The 14672-nt window shown below is 45.3% G+C and overlaps 2 protein-coding genes across 2 annotated transcripts; one reads left to right on the top strand and one right to left on the bottom strand.

Moving 5' to 3' along the window:
* Window positions 1-23: 23 nt before the first annotated feature.
* Window positions 24-5703, top strand: LOC103457115 (photoreceptor outer segment membrane glycoprotein 2-like). Its single transcript, XM_008397065.2, has 3 exons — window positions 24-604; window positions 3861-4107; window positions 4182-5703. Exons 1-3 carry the CDS (start codon window positions 24-26, stop codon window positions 4422-4424), a joined length of 1071 nt encoding a protein of 356 aa, XP_008395287.1. The 3' UTR covers window positions 4425-5703.
* Window positions 5704-5804: 101 nt separating this feature from the next.
* Window positions 5805-12681, bottom strand: LOC145549818 (uncharacterized). The gene is made up of 2 exons (XM_081602758.1): window positions 12161-12681; window positions 5805-6058 (listed from the first exon to the last, which is right to left on the bottom strand). The coding sequence occupies exons 1-2, from the start codon at window positions 12674-12676 to the stop codon at window positions 5954-5956; spliced, it is 621 nt and encodes a 206-aa protein (XP_081458884.1). The 5' UTR covers window positions 12677-12681; the 3' UTR covers window positions 5805-5953.
* Window positions 12682-14672: the final 1991 nt, after the last annotated feature.

The raw sequence follows: 14672 nt of genomic DNA, 5'->3' as shown, positions 1-14672 counted from the left end.
TCCCTCTGCAGCAGAGGGCCGACATGGCGGTCGGAAAGATTACCTTCACCAAGACTGAAAGGGAGAAGCTAGCTGAAGTCCTCTGGCTGCTCAACTGGATCTCTGTGGTGACTGGAGCCATTCTGTTTGGACTGGGCTTGTTTCTCAAAATAGAGATACAGAAATGGCAGGAAGTGATGTCAGAGCAGGGGATTCTCTACGTGCCACACATGCTCATCACCACAGGACTAGCAGCCTGCGGCATCAACTACCTCGGCAGTAAGATCTGCCTGGACTGCGCTGACACGAACAAGTTCCTGCGCTGGAAGCTGGTGATGATGCCCTACATAGTTTGCACCTTCTTCTTCACTGCCTGCGTCCTGGCGGGGGCGCTCATGTGCTACAGTATTCGGAGTCAGCTGGAGGAGGCCCTGTACCTGGGCCTGAGGAACACAATGCGTTTTTACAAGGACACGGACACACCTGGCCGCTGCTACCTGAAGAAAACCCTGGATCTGCTGCAGATCCAGTTCCAGTGCTGCGGGAACACCGACTTCCGGGACTGGTTCCAGATTCAGTGGATCAGCAGTCGCTACCTTGACATGACCAACAGCGCTGTGGTGGAGTAAGTTTAATCAGAGCTACTGAAAGACTTTTAAAGTTCTGTAATTCCCTGTTTTAACGCAGGTGTGGCGGTGTAGAGCAGGGTATCCTTCTAGCTTTAGTTCTCTCCCTGGTGCAACACTCCTGAACCAATCGGTCGCGAGCAGGTCTGATGAACATTGACATGCAGAGAAGATAATAACTACCAGGATGGTGAACCAGAGAGAACTAAAACATGGAGACTCCAGGCATCCCTGGTGAGGGATTCTTTAAGATCTCTGAAGAACTCTTATTGCAGAGTATGAAGTGGTGCCAAGTCTTGCGTAAAGAGTTACAATCCATTGTCCTTCATTGTTCTGGCATCTTCAAGATGTCTAAAAGCCCCAAAAATCTCTTGTGTCCAACTTGACAGACATGGTCTATTGTGTCTGATGACGGAGATTTGAACCATTCCTGAAAGAGAAAGGATGGGGAGCTCCGTCAGACACTGGGTTCTTGGATTGGAGGTGTTGCTTCTGCGGGTTGAGAAGACTCAGTTGAGGTAGTTCAGGTCACGATGCGTCCTGAAGATCTTCCTGTGGAGGTTTTCCAGGAAAGACCCACCAGAAATGAACTCCTGGGATCACTGGGTCATTTTCAAAGCACTCACAATTCCTTGTGTCTAAGTTGGTTGACAAGCTGTGGCTTTTAGTGATGCTTGGAGAGGTTCAGCTCCTTCAAAGGCTCTCAAACTTCATCCAAAGTGTCAAAATCGGCTCTCATTGACACAGTTGGGAGACAAAAATTGCCCAGGAATCCTTCAGAATGAGCTGGAAGACCAGCTTTATGTAAAGTGTTGTGTGATTGGACAGATGTTTGTGGATCAGTATCCTGATTCCCAAGTGATGGTAAGAGAGAGCAGGAGATGGATATGAGAGACGAGGCCTTGTTAGCAAAGCAAGTCATTCAACGTGACGAAAGAATAAAAACACAACGTGATTCTCTTGATTTGCCCTTTCGTCTACGGTCGTCAGATAAGAATGACGACTGAAAGACAAGATCACAAACACACCAAAGCTCAGCTGAATTCAAGTGTTGAGGCAGAATAAAGACTGAGGAACCTCTAAGTTGAGCTTTGAACATCTGAAAATGAGAACATGTACGATGAGCAGGCTGTGGGCACGTCCCAACGGTGGGAGACCCAGGACAATTTGCAGGGATTAGAAACGTGTCTTGGGAATGCCTGGGAATGCCTGGGAATGCCTGGGAGTTCCTCAGCATGACCTGGAGAGTGTTTCTGAAGAGATGTCTGGGTTTTCCTCCTGCACCTGCTACTCCATGTGAACAAACGTCGAATAAGACAATGGATGGATGGAGGTGTAACAACGCCGTCCTTCAATGGACAGCAGCAAAACGCTGTTAGGCTGTTATGCCTAGAGATGTTACACATGACACTCATGCTACTGTTTCCTCTACTGTTGCCTTCAGCAATGATTTGTGACATTTTCTTTCAATAACACTAAATGCGAGAAGTCACATACTAAAAAAGCTTGACTTTGAGAATTGGTGCTTAAAAATGAATCGGTTTAAGTGAGTCTGAGTCGATTCTACGTTTCAGGATTTTCCGTGACAGACCTTTATTTCTCCACAGGAGAGTTTTATCCATGACGGAGACGTTTGCTGAGCTGTTGTGGAAATTTGTCTGCAGTGAAAGTTTTAGCGAGGATGTTTGAAAGACGGAGAACAGCCGATTCTCAGGTTGAGGTCAGATAAGCCTGAAAGATACTGAGATCAACGGATTAATCAGGAAGGTTCATCTCAGGTCTCTCAGAATAACCCGTCTGCACTGCAGTCAAATGGTCAGGTACCGTCTGGACCGGGCTTATGCAAACACACTGTGAGAGGTCTTGATCTTACCTCTGTAAGACCTTGTCCAGGCTTTCTGAAGGTCTCAGTAATTCTTCTTGACGGTTGACATGTTTTGGTCATTTTTAGTCAGGCAACTTAAAACTGTTGGTTCTTTCAGATTGTTTGGTTGCTTTTTGAATCCAAAGGATCAACCAGTTTGTGGCTCTGTTTCATTCTGAGATGGTTTGGAGATGAAGTCTCTATACGGTAGATCTAAGTTTTCTGTCCATCAGTCAAATTATTTTTATAAACAAACTGGATTCAATAGAGTGGAAGCCATGTATTTGTGGAGTGTAGGGATCTCAGCCGTCGGTGAAAAGCTAAAAACTTGAGATCTCCTCCAGAATCGCTTCTGATTTGATGGTTGAAACACCAAATATCTAGCCGGTCGTTGCTTCCTACGCAGTTCCAGTCTGGGATTTTGCTCTTTGAGCTCAATCAGCAAACAGAAGATGGAGTTGTGAACGATTATGTACAGACCTATAGTCTATGCAATGGCAGCAGAGAAAGTGAACAAAGTCACTCAGTCCGTGTTGATCACGCCACCAGTTCAATCTGGAGAGACTCAGACGGACAAAAGGGAACAATTAAAAGATTTAATGACAGGAATGAACAACAGTTCTTTGGCGCTCGGACCCCGGCAGCTAATTTGAGCTGAGATTTGATGTGAACTCGATGAACATCCCGATAACTGATTAGGGATGCTCTCCCCCTGGTGGTGGTGGTCGGGAAAGGGTGCCATCCTAGAGCCGAAGGATGTGGGTGGAGAAGGGGAGGTGGTGGGTTGAACGCAGCTGGGAATCAGCTGACGGCTTGGGTGTGGATCCTTTTATGCAGAGCCTGATTGCTGATTGAACGCGCCGGGTGAGGTCCAGCGCTGAGGTCGGAGATGAGCATGACGTCGATGGGCGAACGAAGGGGGTGGAGTCTTCCAGCTTGAACTTTCGCTAGAGCTCCATATGTTGATCAATTAAAATCAGACTAAGAGTAAAAGTTCAGAGCTTTCAAGACGTCGTTCAGTTCGGCATTTCTCCCTCCACAGTGGGGGATAGTTGTTCACGCAGTTTCAGATCGAGCTTCATGGCGTAGATTGCTGATGTCACAGCCAAACATTAGGTGTTGGGTAAAATCAGATCGAATCGTTTCAAACTTCAGCAGAGTCAACGCCTCCAACAATCGTCTCTCAATAGTCGAAGGTCCAGTGAAGCTTGGAGCAATGGGCTGTTTTCTGTCAGCTGTCAACTCGTTAGTTATCCCCAGGTTCTGATTTTAAGTTGTTTCCTTTAGTTAGAAACAACAGATAAGCAGTGAAATGTTTATTCTTCAGCCCCAGACTCAGAAGATGACAGTCAAATCGACTGAATGCAGTGATGCTTCTGTGTTTTCTGCAGCCGTGTGCGCAGCAACGTGGAGGGGAAGTACCTGATGGACAGCGTTCCCTTCAGCTGCTGCAGCACCCTGTCGTCCCGCCCCTGCATCCAGCACAACCTGAGCAACCCCGGAGCGCATGCGCACTACGACGAGCAGAGCCAGCAGCTGAACCTGTGGAGGCGAGGCTGCCAACAGGCCCTGCTGGACCACTACACCGGCATCATGCAGTCCATCGGCCTCACCGTGCTGCTCATCTGGCTCTTCGAGGTAACCGGCGCTGCGCCCTCAACCCAACAGCAGAGACTTTTTCACTCTAAAGCGTCGCTGCTTTTCTCTGCCAGCTGCTGGTTCTGACTGGAGTTCGGTACCTGCAGACGGCCATGGAGAACGTCATCCGGCTCGGGGATCCGGACTCGGAGTCAGAGGGCTGGATCCTGGAGAACAGCCTGGCGGAAACAGCCTGCTACAACTTCAGCATCATCAAGAGCCTGGGGAAGTGCTACCAGGCGGACGACGACCCGAACATCAACGTCCCGACGGCGGCGGCCGGCCAGGAGGTTCCGTCCGCCCAGGTGACCTCCTGACCCCAGACCTGCTCTGATCTGGAGAACTCCATCGATACGTTCTGCCTTCAGAAAAAAAAAAAAAAAAAGAAGTTTTGCCACCATAAAAAACTGCAGCAAAACACAAATATTTGACTTTTATAAATATTTTAGGTTTTTGTACTCTTCTAAAAATCAACAAGAAAGACTTGAAAATGTTCAGAAACCAAATGCAGACGGTGCTGCAGCAGAAACAAACATCCGAGGCTTGAATCCAGTCCTTCCTGTCCTGGTTGAGTCTCCGGTTCTGATGACGGGTCCAGTACGAGAACCGTTAGTAAAGCTACACAGCAATAATTTGGGTTATTTAGGAAAAACGAAGAGTTTTCATTTTTCACCATGTTATTCATTCATTTATAACTGCCACAGTTTCAAACTAAATATTTAGTTGTTAGCTAAATATTTAGCATGCTAACTAAATATTTAGCTAGCTCAGGGCAACATATTTAGTTAACCAACTAATTGTTTAGCTCTGAGGTAGCTAAGTACTTAGCTCATTAATTACATGTTTACTTAGCTTAGATTTAGCTGGTTAACAACATCTAGTTCAAAGATAAACATTTAGCTAACCAACTAAATATTTATCCTTGAACTAGGTGAATATGTGATTATCAAACTAAATATTTAGCATCCTGATTATTTTATATTAACGATTAACATGGTGAAAATATGAGTTTGAAACATTAACTCCCATTTCTGTCTCTACTGCTACATAAGCTAAATTGCTGCTATAACATTTTGATTGTGTAAACTTACAAACGAAGCCAAACGTTTTCAGTTTGACGTCATCCAATAAAAACGGGTCATTACACTTAGCTACCAGAGGGGGCGCTGAGTGCTTGTTGGTCTCCAGTTACCACAAAGCAACGAACTTAGAAAAATCTTTACATAACATTTGGTCTGTCATGTCCAATGAGGTCCTCAAAAAAGTATTTTTTTATTTACCACTAAATTAATATTAATATTTATAATTTATCTACGTTGAGAGCAAAGTCAAAGTCAAACTCCAGTTTTGTGAACAGATCTGGCCAATAAAATGGATTCTCTGAAGAATTACAGGAAATCTTGCTGCTGTTTTGTTCCTCCATGATGAATTCTTCGCTCTCCTCTGATTTTAAATCATTTCTGCTGTTAGCTGGAGCTGCTAAAGCGTCACATTTTAAATCCCTTCCCAGGAGTCCAAACAGAAACAGGAGGTCATTCAGATCCCTCTGCTCCATCCATGTGCTTCATTCCTCAATAAAGGTCACGTCTTTCCTTCTGTTTCTTCATTCATTATTTTAAAATGATGTTTTAAATGTATCTGATGACGTATTTCACATCAGGTGTTTCGTTCTACCCAAGGTTTAAAGAAAATAACATTGATTCCGACATGAAAACCAGAAAAATTGACGTAAAACAAAGTTAACAGTCATTCTGCTTCAATGAAAATTTTTATATTCTTTTTCCTGCTGTGAGTTTCACAGAAGGAGAATAATTCATGTTGAAGCCTGATAACAGATGATAATTATTCATAACACATGAAGGCAGCAGAAACCGACTGAAAAGCCCTGAAGCTTCAGAAAAAGGTCGTGTAGCGCCCCGCTGTGGAGGAAGAGGAAACTGCATCGCCTCGCCTGAACAAATCAGAAACAAAAGCGACTTTAAAAAGAAGAAAACCGTTTCAGTGCATTAAAGTTATTCATTTCAATGTTTTCTTCCGCAGCTTTCTGATTAGTGGCCAGTCAAATTCATCAAGTAGTTTTGTTGCTCAAACTGACGTAGAAAACATGAAATCGAAACGATTTGGAGCCAAAAACCTTTAAATGCTGGCATTTAAATACATTTTAAATCAATTTAATGTGTGAATAATAAACAATATCACATAATTTATAATCCAAAGTGAGGGCTGTGGTGGGGAAATTCATTATCAGGTAATAAAACATAAAAATCTAATTAAATTTTCCGACTAAAATCAGAAGGTTTGTGGCCACATTTATGCTAAACTAACATAATAATTATTGAATAGTGAATAAAGGTGGAAAAAAAACACGTTTGTGTTTTATTTCAAAGTCTGGGTTTGAAACGGAGAAGAAAATACTATTTGGGGGCCAAATGGAAAAGTTACTGGGGTTGCTAGGTAACGGCCTGGGCTTTGCTGGGGTTGCTAGGTAACGGCCTGGGCTTTGCTGGGGTTGCTAGGTAACGGCCTGGGCTTTGCTGGGGTTGCTAGGTAACGGCCTGGGCTTTGCTGGGGTTGCTAGGTAACGGCCTGGGCTTTGCTGGGGTTGCTAGGTAACGGGCAGTGCTTGGTGTTACATTCTGCAGGGTTTTTTTTTGAAACGGCTCGTTTTCCAACCATGGAAAAACATTTATGATCAAAAACCAGCTGGACGTTTTGTTTTTAGAAACCCAAATGAGAAAACATGAAAAATGTCATTTTTGCATAATAATTCCCCAGAGAAGCTCCAGAGGAGGCAGAGTAGCTGAAAATTATGCTCAAGTAAACGTACAGTTTATTTTTACACAAGGTAAAAAATATCCGTTCAAGAAATTATGCCAGTAAAAAAATATTTGGTAAAAAAGTTTACTCAGCTGACCAATCATTTAATATTTAGAAATTACACAAACAGGCGAACCAAAATATAAAGTGAAACTTTTTGTATCTAAAATGACAATAATTCACATAAATAACAACATAATCAGTTTCTTTAAATAAAAATCTTATGAAACTTTAACAGAAACTGCAGGTTTGATTCTGTCTGGTGGATTTTTGGTTAAAACATGTTTGTTTTTCATTCAGTGGGAAGAAAATCCAAATATTTTACTCAAGTAAAAGTAAAAATACTTCATAATAAAGTAAAAGTTAAAAGTACAACATAGTAAAAATAGTAGGAGGAATTTTTTTTAAAAGTTACTCAAGCAAATGAAACGGAGTAAATGAAATTGGTACATTAAATTATGACATTTTTTACTTAACATTAAACGTTGCAGGTTTTCTGTTGTCTATGTTCGGATGCTTCATGGTTCATTTCCGGTTCTTTTGGACCCACGAGCAGCTGCAGGCGGTTCCGTTGGTTGTTTTAACCTGGGAGAAATCAAACCGGTTCTTTACAATCTGTCCGCCAGGGGGCGCCAGAGATCAGAAAAGTTGCGTCTGATGTCTCATATTTTCACAGTCAGATTATTTGCAGATCGGTGGGTGTCCGTGCAGGACATGTTCAGCCAATCACGGCCCTCTCCCAGGGAGACGGTTGTCATGGAGACGGCCACGTGGCTGCCGATGCCCCAGATTATTCAGCTGCTCCCCCCTCTCTCCTCCTTCATTGGTCGTTTCGTTCCTCATGTCAGGATTTTCTCCTTCTCGTCTCTCTGACGTTTCAAACTTCATTTTCATCCTCGATTCTTTGACCTTCAGGAATTCCTGAACTCATCCCTCGCTCCGTTCTTCTCCTCCTTTTCTTCTCTCTCTCTCCCTCCTGATGGATGGATGTGCCTCCTGTTATGTAATCCTCAGCCAATCAGATTCCTTCAGTGTGTGACATCACAGAATGGAGGCCTGGGCGGGACATCCATCAATAACAACGTTCTTTGCTGATTTGTGCGTGTTGGAGCTGGTTGGTTGCCATGGTGATGGGGATTAAACGACCTCAAGTTTCTCCCTAATCGACCACGGTCACCTCCTCGTCGTGTCCCACAATGCACCTGTGACAAGGTGTTGCATAACCGCAGCGGAGCGCGAGGCTCAGCCAATCGGAGCGGACAAAGTCACGCAAGGACAGATTCCCTCATGCAGGCATGAGCTGTGAGAACCACTGGCTCCACCAGTGGGACCAGTCTGATCAATCACAGCGTCGATGAGCATCACCAGTTCTGGTCCAGAGGTCACGACCTCGTACCTAGAAACAGGAAGTGAATCCTCTCACTTCTGCAAAGGGAAGGAAACAGATCGAGCTCCGAAGGTCAAAACGCCTGGAAGAGAAAAAGCTCAGGACCAGTTCCCCTAAAAACTCAGAAAAAGGACTGGACTTCCTGCTTCAGACGGGCTGGACTTCCTGTTTCAGACGGGCTGGACTTCCTGTTTCAGACGGGCTGGACTTCCTGCAGAAAGGCCCGGTTCTGGGAACACTGGAGAGGCTCCAGTTCAAACTGGTTCCTCATCTGGAGCTCCTCGTGTTTTCAAAACCTCAAAATAGTCAATGATCGCTTCATAGCGGTTCATATCGACAAGATGGCCGCCTGACGGCGCTCTGTGGGACTAGAGGCCATCAGAGGACAGGAAGAGAAACTGACCTGTAAACCAGCTCCATCTTTAAGTTTCAGTGCAAACGGAGTCATTTTTGTAATATTTGGCCTAAAACGCCTCAGTGCTGCCCTCTTTCAGCTGAAAGGTGGTACTGCAGCTGAATTTTCCTATTGGTTCCAACATTTCTACATCACCCAGCCACACATTCAGGTATAAAACCATCCAGTCACACGCCTGAAATATGTCGCTGGATTTATTGAATTTTGAAAAACAGTTGTCAGATTTGTTTCTAGTCACTTTTTTTGAAAATATGTCACCAGAAACGTCATAAAATTTGCTGCGGATCTTCACCTTTACTTTCTCCTCTCATCCCACACTTGGCCACGCCCCTCCGCGTATCCTGGCTCCGCCCACTTTGGTGAACATTTTCTAAAATTGCCTTTTTACGTCTGTTATTTTAGTTTTTATGAACCTGTGTGAACTGCAGCCTCGGCTTCTTGTTCCAGCAGGCAGCGGGACAACTGTGTGTGTGTGTGTGTGTGTGTGTGTGTGTGTATTGGAAATCAATCGTTGTGTTAGTACTGGTATCAATACGTCTGGAAACCAGTCTGAACCACCAAGCACTAAGGTCAGAGGTCAGGGTGTGAGAGCGGTGATTGTTATGCATCGATGACCTCATCTCTTCCAGCTGGTTGTCATGGAAACGAGACTCACACAAGTGCGGCCCGAGCCCAGAAGGAGGCGTAGCTGAAGGACGGAGTGTGAAGGGCAGAGGAGGGAGAAGCTGAAGGTGTTCTGATCGGCTGATCGGTAATCTGCTGCTCCCGTGTGTGTGTGTGTGTGTGTGTGTGTGTGTGTGTGTGTGTGTGTGTGTGTGTGTGGATTATCTCATTAGCTGTGTTAATGACGGCAGCTGCTGCAGCCTCGTGAACCTGAGGACGTGTTTCCCCTCAGTGAAAACAGACCTGAGATCGATTCGACCCAAATGTCACAATCGGCTCGTTTCTCTGAGTTTTTATGAGTTTTAATGACTGAATTACATTTTATTTCCTTCTTTTCCGCTTTTTGTACTGATCCCAGTTTGGGCAACTTTCCTTATTTGAAATACGGCAGATTATGACTTGTGATCAGAGCAAAGTAATACATATTTTAGTTATATAAACAGCTAAAGGAGCATAAATAGTTTAAATAAGTTTACTTTGAATAACTGGCTGTCCAGGCATCTGGTGGATCCGTCTGCTGTCCGGCTCACGGCTAAGCTACGTTAGCCGTGATCCGTCTGCTGTCCGGCTCACGGCTAAGCTACGTTAGCCGTGATCCGTCTGCTGTCCGGCTCACGGCTAAGCTACGTTAGCCGTGATCCGTCTGCTGTCCGGCTCACGGCTAAGCTACGTTAGCCGTGAGCCGTCTGCTGTCCGGCTCACGGCTAAGCTACGTTAGCCGTGATCCGTCTGCTGTCCGGATCACGGCTAAGCTACGTTAGCCGTGATCCGTCTGCTGTCCGGCTCACGGCTAAGCTACGTTAGCATGCAGTGTGAAGCTGGATCAGGAGAACCAGGCGAAACGGGCCCCATGTGTTCGGCCCGGTAGGCTCTCCATACACATCAGGTTCTGCTGAGGGTTGAAGCGAAGCAACACCGACGTTTCTGCCCCGTTGGGTCCCAACGCTGAGCGATGGATCAGTCAACGATCACAACATCAGAAGGTTTGGGATCCATCAGGCTTTGAGCGTTTTGGTGGCAGGAAGTCATGAGGCTGTTGTAAAAGTTTATTCTTTTAAATCATTGCAGAACGGAAATGTCCTGCATGTGTAGTTCAAGTTATATTAAACTAACGTACATTATTGCTAATGAATAAATAGATTTAAATACACATTTCAAGCAACTTCCCAAGGCTGAGAAAAGCATTGTTCACATTGGGATTGAAAATGTTTCAGTCTCGTTCACCTGCAGGTTTTTATTAGTAATAATAATGATAGTAACAGTAACAGCAGTAATGCGAAGGGACTGAACTCGCCTCCTGTTCTCAGGTTTTAGGGGTTTTAAGCAAATTAATCGTTTTTAACAAAAACAAATTTAGCAAAAAGCAGCAAAGATCAAATGAGACCCAAAAGGAGCTGATAAAACGTTGGGTCAGCTCTGATTAAACTACATTATGACTTATGTTTTTAAAACATCAGATGTCTGGTTGTGTCATTCTTGCTGAGATTATCTGCTGTGATGTAACTGCAGATTAAACTTCCTGGGTTTGTCTCTCTAAGCAGAAATAAAACAGCTCAGCGATCAGGAGTCTTGGTTGCTTCCCTCCTTCCTTCCACCTTGTTGCTGAACAAAGCGGTCGTGGTCGCTGACCACCGGTTGCCTAGTAACCAGGCTCTGAGGGTCGGCGCTCAGATGGACGAGGCGACAGCGAACGCTGCATCTGCTGACAGCTGCTGTTCAAAAGCTGCCAGCAGGCTTTGTTCAGCCGCATAAAAACTTTACTCAGCATGCAGGACCACGACTGGAGCGCCGCACCGGCTGAATGAGGCCGTGACGTCATCAGCACACAGGAAACGCCTCCATGTTCAGACAGCTCAGCGATATTAGCCAGGACCAATCAGTGGAGTCTGGGCCCGTATCCGACCCAAAAGAACTCGGACTAGTAGCTCACATGCCGCAGAAAATCAACGTCTTGGTGGAAACTAGACCTTCCTGATGGAAGCTGCAGCCACTTCCTGTTTGGCTGCAAGGAATGGAAAAACACTTCCTCCAGAAGGAATCGTTTCTAATGATGGTGATTTAAAAGATGTCGTCCTACTGAGATGTTTTTGGGTTAACAAAGATCCTTCCTGTGCAGTTTGGATTAAATCAGATCATGAGTGTTGGATTTAAAACCAAACGTACGAAACGGCGACATAGAGATTCACCACCAACACGACGAAACATCAACCTGTGAGTTAAAGCTAACGGCAGGAATTAGGCCAACAGACATCTGAATGAAAATCCTTTGGTGCATAGTCAAAGTTTGAGGCACGGCCACACCCCTTTAGCATGCACAAAACAATCAGAATTTTGATAACTTTCCATCCCTGATGTCTTATCAGAAAAAGCACCACTTTTTAAGCCGATCAATAAAAATCTCTAAGAGGATCAAAAACAAACGGCCAAAATGTGACTGAAATTTAAGTTTAATCCAAAATGGCCGACTTCCTGTTTGTTCTAGCGCGTCGGTGCAGGAGACTTTTCTGCAGTTCTTGAGAAGTACCACAGATTTACCAAATTTTCCTCCTATATGATGAATTACGTGGTTTTTAACAGATATTTCTGATTTTGAAAAAGAGTTTTTGTATCTAATAATCCAGTTATATTGACTGAATGTTATCAATAATAATAAAATTCAGATTAAACTGGTTCCTGTGTTTCTTCCTGTAACGCTCTGGCTGAGAAAACAAGGCGGACTGGCCCTTTAAGGCCCTGCCAGGTTCTCCTCAGCGTTGTGTTCACTGACTCACCTGTTTGTTGACATCCACGGCCAATGACAGCAGGCGGAGGCTGACGGAGGCTGTGATTGGCTGCTGCGGCCGGTAGGGTGAGCTCCCGGCGGCGGCGTGGTCAGGTGACCACGGCGTGAAAAGAGCGTCTCTCTGAGCTCCATCAATGACATCAGAGGCGGAGGGAGGTCTGCAGCCGTCTGCATGCTGATGGAGCGTGGGGGAGGGAGGACGGAGACAGGTGGGGGAGGGGCGGGAGGACGGAGACAGGTGGGGGAGGGGCGGGAGGACGGAGACAGGTGGGGGAGGGGCGGGAGGACGGAGACAGGTGGGGGAGGGGCGAGGATCTGGTTTGTATTCAGCTCTCAGCGCCGGCGGCTGCTGCTGGATGGAAGCAGGAAGATACCGACGGGTTTCCTTAAAGCTGATCTGCCTCCATCTGCTCTGGGAAACCTCCTGCCCCCTGCTGTGACCGGGCGTCATGGCGACCACGCTGCGACCGGGCGTCATGGCGACCACGCTGCGACCGGGCGTCATGGCGACCACGCCCGTCCACCTGCCGAAGGTCAAGTCAGAAAATCAACGTTATCGATTTGTTGAGCCTGGATGGAGAGAAACTGATTCAACGGAGGAAGAAACGCGTGTAAAACCAGCAGAGGCGAACTCAGCTCCAACGAGGCCCGGGGCAGCACCGGTTTATGGGCTCCATAAGAAATGATGAGAAAACGTAACTTTCATGAGCAAAAAGCTCTGGTAGAGTTCAGATGTGAGCTCAGTGAGTCTGATTCTTTCTCCTGAACAGATTCAAGTCGTTTAAATCCCTGAGACTGATATTTACTTTATTAAACCAATAAACTGTAACCTCACAAGTTGCTCAGAATCACTTGCTTTCATTATGTTTTATGAGTTTATTTTAGTTTTGTATTTTAACTAATTTGTCCTGAAATGAAGAAAACTTTATTCTCTTATTCTTACGACAGACTTTATTCTTGTAATATTGTGATTTTGTTCTGGTAATAATTTTGCATTCTTGTATTTTTTGTCGTATAACTTTATGCTCGTATTATTGCAACTTTATTTTGATATAAAAAAGAGAATCGTTGCTCTTCAAACTCTAAAATAAAAGCCTCATGTTTTCATAAATTATTGCAAACAGATATTCCACGTTTTTTCAAAATAAAGGCTTTGCTTTTTTATGTTTCATTGTGCAGAAATCATGGAGCAGTCATTTCATTAAACGCACCAATAAATGATTAATAGCTTTAGAGTTCGTGTGTCTGATCGAGTCAGGAACCTCTTGGCCAGAAGCAGATTTACTCTCACCAACAAAGACTTCACTGTTTCATTCATCTGTGACCTCATTTCATATGCAAATCAGGAGGCCAGGTGGGCGGGGCCTAATCTGGGCTGAAGTTCACACCGTCTGGCACAATCTCCTTCAGAACAACAAAAACACCCAGAACCAGGAGGACTCTCAGGTGTAAACGGTAAAACGATGTGAAAGCGGTTCGATGAAAACCTGGGAACAGTCCAAGTCCGAGGCTCGAAGCCTGGGAAGCAGCAGAAGCAAGTTTCCCCCCAAAGCCGCGACGGGTTGAAGGGAAATGTTGAGCTTAAAGGATTCTTTCTTCTGCTGACGACCAAACATCATGAGGCGAACACGAGCCGAGAAGGCGGGCTGAGGAAGAGGGGCAGTGACATCATCAGTGACATCATCAGTGACATCATCAGGGGCAGAAATGACAAGGAAAATCAGTCAGAGTCCCTGAAGGTCAGAACTGGAGGTCCAGTTGGTTCTGGAGGTCCAGATTAATGAAAGAAAACAATAAAAAAGATGTTTTCATCATCCATCCATCCATCCATCCATCCATCCATCCATCCATCCATCCATCCATCATCCATCCATCCATCCATCCATCCATCCATCCATCCATCCATCATCCATCCATCCATCCATCCATCCATCCATCCATCATCCATCCATCCATCCATCCATCCATCCATCCATCCATCCATCCATCATCCATCCATCCATCCATCCATCATCCATCCATCCATCCATCATCCATCCATCCATCCATCATCCATCCATCCATCCATCATCCATCCATCCATCCATCCATCCATCCATCCATCCATCATCCATCCATCCATCCATCCATCATCCATCCATCCATCCATCATCCATCCATCCATCCATCATCCATCCATCCATCCATCCATCATCCATCCATCCATCCATCCATCCATCCATCATCCATCCATCCATCCATCCATCCATCCATCCATCCATCCATCCATCCATCCATCCATCATCCATCCATCCATCCATCCATCCATCCATCCATCCATCCATCCATCCATCATCCATCCATCCATCCATCCATCCATCCATCCATCCATCCATCATCCATCCATCCATCCATCATCCATCCATCCATCCATCATCCATCCATCCATCCATCCATCCATCATCCATCCATCCATCCATCATCCATCCATCCATCCATCCATCCATCCATCCATCATCCAT

The sequence above is a fragment of the Poecilia reticulata genome, chromosome 21, assembly GCF_904066995.2.
Source record: "Poecilia reticulata chromosome 21, P_reticulata-male-v2, whole genome shotgun sequence".
NCBI lineage: Eukaryota > Metazoa > Chordata > Actinopteri > Cyprinodontiformes > Poeciliidae > Poecilia > Poecilia reticulata.
Note: the sequence above shows the minus strand (reverse complement) of the source record. Positions and strands in the feature narration are given on the sequence as shown.

Excerpts from the sequence above, each read along its gene's own strand:
- LOC103457115 (XM_008397065.2), top strand. The coding sequence starts at position 24 with ATGGCGGTCGGAAAGATTACCTTCACCAAGACTGAAAGGGAGAAGCTA. Across the intron at positions 605-3,860 it reads ACCAACAGCGCTGTGGTGGA|CCGTGTGCGCAGCAACGTGG; the intron begins GTAAGTTTAATC and ends TGTTTTCTGCAG. Across the intron at positions 4,108-4,181 it reads TGCTCATCTGGCTCTTCGAG|CTGCTGGTTCTGACTGGAGT; the intron begins GTAACCGGCGCT and ends TTTCTCTGCCAG.
- LOC145549818 (XM_081602758.1), bottom strand. The coding sequence starts at position 12,676 with ATGACGCCCGGTCGCAGCGTGGTCGCCATGACGCCCGGTCGCAGCGTG. Across the intron at positions 6,059-12,160 it reads CCGTGGATGTCAACAAACAG|GCGAGGCGATGCAGTTTCCT; the intron begins GTGAGTCAGTGA and ends TGATTTGTTCAG.